This window comes from Arvicanthis niloticus, chromosome 9 (genome assembly GCF_011762505.2).
Source record: "Arvicanthis niloticus isolate mArvNil1 chromosome 9, mArvNil1.pat.X, whole genome shotgun sequence".
NCBI lineage: Eukaryota > Metazoa > Chordata > Mammalia > Rodentia > Muridae > Arvicanthis > Arvicanthis niloticus.
This window is the reverse complement of record NC_047666.1, coordinates 69,251,203-69,258,787: the sequence shown is the minus strand read 5'-3', so window position 1 is coordinate 69,258,787 and position 7,585 is coordinate 69,251,203. Positions and strand designations below refer to the sequence as shown.

The window sequence follows — 7,585 nt, the reverse complement described above, 5'->3', positions numbered from 1 at the left end:
TGGATATTTTGAATAGTGCAGTGATAAAAATGCAAGTGTTTATGTGGTGTGATAACTTACAGATATTCATATACATAACCAGAAGAGATACAGCTGAGTCATATGGAAGAGCCACTCCTTAGTGCTTCAATCACTACAGTTCTCCAAGAGCCCTTCACATAAAACTTATTACTTAAGCCACATTAGCCAAAAATAACTGACAATGTTCCTGGTCCCTTTCTCCACAACATTTCTTTTCTTTTTCCCATGAGTTCCTAGGTGACATATTTTCCATATAACAATAATCTCTTTCACATACTGAAGACACTGGAAAAGGTCACAAAAAAGACTCAACTTGTGTGAGTTTTGGCAAAACCAACTGCTCTATTCCAGAACCAACTTAGCTCAGGAATAGGTTGAGTTCCACCAAAACAGGCAGTTCTTCTCCAGACCAACATGAGCATATCTGCCTAGCTTTCTCCATTTCTCTATGTCTGATATTCTCAGCACAATATCTAGCCAAAACACACCTGGTCTAGACCCCCATTTCACAATCCTTCTCATCTTCTATCTCTAGACACTAGAAAACCATTCAATCATTAAGCATATTCAGAACAGTCAACCTACTGTTGCCTGCATTAAACACCATACATACTGTGAAATTGTCTTTGATTTTCACCAAATGAGAGAAAATTAAAAAATACTAGTAGATCCCCTTTCAAAATACATCTGTCATCACCTAAAGGGGAAGCATCATCATCATCATCATCATCATCATCATCATCATCATCATCATCATCAATCATCATCATCATCAACAACAACAACAATAACACAACCACCCACACCACAGATAACACCTGTGGTAAATTCTGTGGCATGAAAACATCACAGAGTTTTACATCATCTGTAGCAAAGGACAATTTAGGCAATTTTTCTGAGATAATTCCTATACCTGTTCATAATGAAACATCTGGAATATTCATACAAATAGCATAGTAGATTAGTCCAAATGATAAAGGATAATAATATACAGTAAAATGCCTCTCTCTTTTTTACCACATCCAAATGTTCTTCAAATTTCTACTACCCATACTTAAAAAATGAGGTATTATGAAAGCTGTATTTGAGCTCAGAGATGAAAGGACAACAATTTGCTTTAATTTTATAATTTCCATGCTGAGGTGATGTCTCATGCAATTGAAAAACGTATAGGAATGTGAAATTAAATGACATTTATAACAAATCAAGAGTCATTCAAGCACAGTATCTTCCAACCATTTTTTTTTTTTTTTGAGACAGGATTTCTCTGTGTAACAGCCCCAACTGTTTTGGACATGGCTTTGTAGACTAGTCTGATCTTACACTTGGACAACTATATCAACCTGCCTCTGCCCCTATCTTTGAGTGCTAGGATTAAAGTATGGGATACCACACCTTGGTATATGCTCATCAATTATTACACAGAGAGAGAGAGAGAGAGAGAGAGAGAGAGAGAGAGAGAGAGAGAGAGAGAGAGAGAGACAGGACAGGAAAAGGAAAAGGAAAGTAATTATGTTCATGAGTTCTATAATGAAGCTTTCCTTAGGGGTTCAAATCTAGACCCCTAATATAGGGGACTTGGGTAGAAGAATGTCAAGTGAAGCTATGAGGCCAAGTCAAAAACAAGCAAAAGAACAATGTAAATATTGATTCAAAAAATAAGCCAAAGGTTTTTATGGGAACTGGAAGAGGATGATGAACTGTGGTACAGTGACAGTAAACATGACCCTGTATGGTATAAAGCATAATCATCCTCAAATAGTCAGATGGGTAAGTATTGAACCATTGGCTATAAACACAGAAAATTAAATACTCCAAGTTGAAAATCATTCAGAGAAAGCAATGCCTTGGAGATTTGAAGGTCATGTCAAACCACATTGTTCATGCTTATAGCCAATCAATAGTCCAAGTAACTGATCAAGAATAATTCTGGGAGGAAGCAATACTGAACACCATGTATTCAATGTTCTAAAATAAATAAATAAATAGTGTAGATGTGAGGATATTCTCAATGAAGCACATCATTCTATGTTTGTTTTGAGAAACGTGTATTCTAGAATTGAGTGGTCCAACACTTACCTGGGCTTCTTTTGCCATTTTTATTCCCCTAACACAGAAGAAATAGAAGAAAATAATATTCAGTGTTTCAGTTCTATGATATTATAGGTTCTTTAATTTGAACCAGGTCTGGAGAATTCCAGACAGCCTATCTGAAAACAAGCAGCCTGTCAGTCTTGTCTCATCTACTATGTAGTCCATCTTGGTGTTCTAATCTCCTGCAGAAATGAACAAAAAGTCATCTAAAGGGTACACATAAGTATATAACATCATATATGGAGTGTCTCACTTATTAGCAGAAATATTGTCCATCTTTATATTCAATGAGGGAAAGAATATTGACATAAGAATCCATGTTTGTATAGAAGCAAATTCTTCCAGGATCACAACTAACAGGAACAGAATTCAAAGTTAAATCAAAATAGAATTTTATTTATAATATCTGAAATTTTGCTGTATCACTTTAACATTGTTGTACAATTTCATGTTGTATTATTGAGTCCTGAATTTTTGACAGCCTTCTCCCTACTGCATCCTCCTAGGGTAAATTCCAAAGAAGAGTCAGGAATGCATAGCATCCTGCTGTGAAAGGTCAGGTCAACAGTAAGGACCTGAAAGGTACCTTTGTTCTACCATTCTTATAAAAACTGTGTCCTTCCTTCCTCCAGCACAAACTTGAGAGCAACTCTAGATTCTCCTCCAAGATGCTGGTGGTCCTGCTCACAGCAGCCTTGCTGGTCCTGAGCTCAGCTCAGAGATCAGAGGAAGGTATGAAGTAGGGGAGAGAGTAGTACAGTGATATGGGACTTGAAAAACACACTTCTGTTCAGAACTGAGAAAAAATGGTAGAAGATGAAAAAGGGATTGAGGCAAAGAATTATGAAAATAAATAGTAGAATATTTGTTATCATTTTACCTCTAGAGTTTAAACTGTAATTATAGTTGAAGTTAAAATAATTTTTGCAACAAAATAACATGTGTGTTATTTATAAAGAGACTTTTTTGATTGTGGATGATGCATGACATTATATCACAGTTGACAGAAATTCAGTTCTTATGGTGTTATATATAAGAGATAGTAGGTGTTGTTTTCCTTGTATACAGAGGATAGAAAAAAATGAAAGAAGTAAAAACATATGAGGAATGTTTCTGAGAAATGGCAAAAGGTAATAGATTTAAAACTCTGAACAACATGAGCTGGAAATATTAAGGAATAATTTCTTCTAAATATAATTTTAATGTTTATTTTATATGTATGAATGCAAATATGCATCCTCTCTCTCTCTCTCTCTCTCTCTCTCTCTCTCTCTCTCTCTCTCTCTGTGTGTGTATGTGTGTGTGAGTGTGAGTGTGAGTGTGTATGTGTCTGTCCAATTGTCTGCAGGTTTTAGAATGCTTAATTACATTCTGACAGAAGCCAACTTATTGGTAGCAGGATTTCTCCTTCTACTATATAGATTCAGGACTTAATACAAGTCATTTAGGCAACTGCTTTTGCCATTGAAAATATGTTGCTATACTCAACTTCTCTTTGTTTTTTAATGACAGCTATGCAATATTCACTGAAAGCAATATTTTTCTTATTTCAATAAATGAAATACTTAGGACTATAACATATGAGAAATGAAAATCATTAAGAAAAACATTAAGAATGGAATCATGTCTCCCTGAAATTGTAGGAGTGTTAATGAAGAGTACCAGTTTGATACATCTAAGAAATGAAGAGTAGAGTTTGATACATCTAAGAAGTAACTAAATCGTCATTGCTATTTACTGTGGAAACTATTCTGATAAGATTATCAGCCACTAGAAAATGACATAAGTAACTTTCAACTTCTTTGTGCTTATTTTTCAGAGGCCATCTATGAAGACTCATCTGAGCTGTTAGGTAAAGAGAGATCCATCCTCTATTGACACTTTTTATACCTTTGCACCTGTAATTATTCAATTCGGTAATATTTCTATCATTTCCTTATTTTATCAAAATAATGGCTGGCAGCTTCACTAGAGATAAACAGACAACCTTCCTTACATTGACTCTACAACAGCACCTTGCACTGGAAGAATTGGAAGTTAGGTTTTGATAACAAAAGAGACATTTTGTCTCTTCCACAGATTGAAGCAATATAGTGTATACGATGCACATATAGGCTGTCCTCATTTAAAATCCTCTGTGATACTATGGTTCGCCCAAAGACTTATTTCCCCAGTGATTCTAATTAGCATGCTATGATTGTACATAAAATGTGCAATTAAACAGAGCCTGTGCTTCCCACAATTTTAAATTTATTTTTTTGTACTCAGCTCTGTATCCATAGCTGACTAATTCTTACAAATATTTTGCATGAAATTTGAATGGAAAACTTTTTCTTACATTTCCTTCTTGCTTTACACAGGCCTACAGAACTTGAACACCGTTTTATATATAAGAATAATAAAGCCTTGCAGCCACAATTTTGCTAATCTGCCAAGTTCTAAGTAGTAAAATTTATAAAATATTTCCCCTTTCTTCACTTCCATCTGAAAATTGTAAGTTACATAAAATCACATTTTTTTGCATCAAATTTAAGGACAAAAACTCATTCCAAGAGTTGAGATATGAAAAGATACATATGATAAATATACAAATTAAGCTTCATGAAGCATCAATGATATAAAGTTGGGAGGGGGTGATCCTGGGAGAAAGAGAAGGTCTAAACTCATCTACTTTGACCAATACTTAAACAGAGATACAACAGCAGTACCAGAAATATAGAGGATTCCCACCAAGACCTCCTGTTTCAGATGAAGATGGTGATAAAGATGATGGTGATGATGATGGCACTGGAAATGATGGAAATAGACCAGAGAGACCAACACCTCCCCCACAACATCCTCAGCATCCACTCCCTCCTCACCCAGGAAACCACCAAGGTCCACCCCCACAGGAACCACCTCAGAGACCCCCTCAGCTTGGAAACTCACAAGGCTCACCTCAGCAGGGAGGCCAGCAACAGCCAAGTTTCCTGGGGATATTTTTTGCATAGCCATCTGGTTCCTTATCAGAGAGAAGGTAATTAAATACCGCATCCTTCATACCATCCACCAAACTACAGTGATGACCACCCTGTTACTAAAGACATAGATTATAGATACATCCAAAATATGAAAGGCATTTTTAATTCTATGGTGTATGTGATTTAAATTCACTCTTAGTCAAATGTCCTAACTTTAACACAGTTATCCAAGAAACTAAAAGTTATTTATTGATATTGTACATTGTATCTTTAATCTCTTGTTCATTGATTTATTTCAGGTGAACAGAAGACAGATGCCTTCAATATCATTCCTATAGAAGAATCATTCCAATAAAATATTTAGCATAAAATTATTCTTCCTTGTTTCTCATTCTGAGCATGAGTGGTACTACAGTCTGGGAATTGCTAGTTCCAAAAAGGGCAGTCCTCCCTCTAAATATCAGCTGACTATCACTTGAGAGATCCCCTTCTTTTCATGTTACCCACAAATTCTGGCACCGTTTTTTTATATTGTCATTATACCCATTATTTTAGCAAAAGATTTCACATAAGATGTGGATTTTGCCGGGCAGTGGTGGCACACGCCTTTAATCCCGGCACTTGTGAGGCAGAGGCAGGTGGATTTCTGAGTTCCAGGCCAGCCTGGTCTACAGAGTGAGTTCCAGGACAGCCATGGCTACACAGAGAAACCCTGTCTCAAAAAAAAAAAAAAAAAAACCAAAAACAAAAAAATAAACAAACAAAAAAAGTTGTGGATTTCAGGAGTAAACTACATAAACAGTGATGCCCTCAGTATGCCATGTGCCTTTAATGCCCCAACTCTATGGAATAGTTGCCTTTATAACATTTTTTATTTCTTACAGATATTATTCTGTCTGTTCACAATTTGGGGTCACTGTTCCTGCAGCTAGTTGCTAGTATTCTTTTGGGCAGTTTAGTATCAGCCAGCTCACATTCTTCTGATTTAGACAGTCCTATAAATGGCGTAGTTAAGCTGTTATTGTTTCATTTTTTTGTTCTTGTTTATAACTATCATATACCTAACCTTATAGACAAATGCAATTCTTTAAAAAGTTTAAGCATACTTTAGAAGTCTCTCATTGTTAATTTTTGGTTATTTGTAATTATTTCATCTATTTATTTATTTATTTATTTATTTATTATACTTTATTGAATAGTAATTAAAAGAGGAAAAATATGAAGTCCGTAGAAGTTCCAGAGGCTTAGGAATCCTTAAAACTTCCAAAGTATTTGAGCTTAATTCATAAAGCTGAGTTTGCTGTTCTTTGAGTATTCTCTAAATCCTTTTTCCTTTACCAAAATCCTGGCCAGTAATCACCTGAAGTTTTGCACATAAAGTTTGCTTCAAGAACTGATGGTCTCTGGAGGTAGGTTTAAAGACTGATGGTTTCTGACATTCTAGCTCTCTAAATATAGTGAGTGTTTGCTGATAGCTTCTAAATAATCCTAAAAATTTCCTTATTCTATAGTTAAAAACTGCTGGCTTGGGTGATTAACAATGGTTGCATCATAGCAGAAGGTTAAGTAAAGGATTAATTTCTGGGGCTTTTTTCTCTCTTGCCCAGAAGCCTAGATTCTAGATTGTCTGGCTGGAGGGAGGTTTAGGGCAATAAACTTTTATTTAACCAGGAGAAGAGAATCACTCTTGTAGAAGAAAAAAACTTTTACACAAGAAAATATGCACTAACATACATATTTTCACACATACACACTCATTATTACATAATTACTGTTGGGCCAAACAATCTGTCTAATTTATTTCCATACTTACACAGACACAGCTATACTTACATACATATGCATATGGAGCAAAATCCCAAGCACCACCTCAGAAAGAATTCACTCATTTTGGATGAAAACTTAGCTTTAATCATATTAGATAAAGAAAAAACTTCTATCATTTTATTGCTAAATGGATTAAATCCAAGTATTATTTTTCACTTCTTATTAATTTTTATGAATTTCTCACTCACTGGCACTGGCACTCTCACACTCTTTGTGGGCTCACCTGTATCCTCACCACAGGTGCCAGTCCTATAATGATGCCCAGGTGAGGTTCTGGGCACACCCTTCCAAGGGCTGCAGAAGGTGAGAGGTGGGATCAGCTCTGCACAGATTCTGAACTGTGGGCTGAGGTCATGGTCCAGACCAGTGATGTCTAAATAATCTTTAGCAGTAATGTGAGCCACAGACATGGACACATACCCCTTCTGCTGCATGGCCACAGCACCAGACATGGTCCTCAGGGGCAGTATCTGCTAGGATATTACCATGGCCTTAGGTCCAAGGCAGGATTCTCACAGCAGGCTATACCTCAATATCCTTGTGTCTTTAGTTCTCTCTTCATAATGCTCAAATTATCCTGCTTTGTTCTCTCCCATATGTCCATTACATATTTGCACATTGTAATTCATGCTACTGAGGGTAGGCCATGGAACTGGTGGCTTTTAAGTGTCAGCCTCTACCTT

General features: G+C 36.0%; 1 protein-coding gene across 1 annotated transcript; it reads left to right on the top strand.

Annotated features, from left to right (window-relative positions):
* The first annotated feature begins 2,764 nt into the window (after window positions 1-2,764).
* On the top strand, window positions 2,765-5,449 carry LOC143443425 (uncharacterized). Its single transcript, XM_076939856.1, has 4 exons — window positions 2,765-2,847; window positions 3,935-3,967; window positions 4,807-5,131; window positions 5,375-5,449. Exons 1-3 carry the CDS (start codon window positions 2,784-2,786, stop codon window positions 5,103-5,105), a joined length of 396 nt encoding a protein of 131 aa, XP_076795971.1. The 5' UTR covers window positions 2,765-2,783; the 3' UTR covers window positions 5,106-5,131; window positions 5,375-5,449.
* Window positions 5,450-7,585: the final 2,136 nt, after the last annotated feature.

What these genes read in the sequence shown, in the direction of transcription:
- LOC143443425 (XM_076939856.1), top strand. Translation starts at nt 2,784, where the DNA reads ATGCTGGTGGTCCTGCTCACAGCAGCCTTGCTGGTCCTGAGCTCAGCT. An exon ending in AGCTCAGAGATCAGAGGAAG is followed by an intron (nt 2,848 to 3,934) that starts GTATGAAGTAGG and finishes CTTATTTTTCAG; the next exon opens with AGGCCATCTATGAAGACTCA. An exon ending in AGACTCATCTGAGCTGTTAG is followed by an intron (nt 3,968 to 4,806) that starts GTAAAGAGAGAT and finishes ATACTTAAACAG; the next exon opens with AGATACAACAGCAGTACCAG.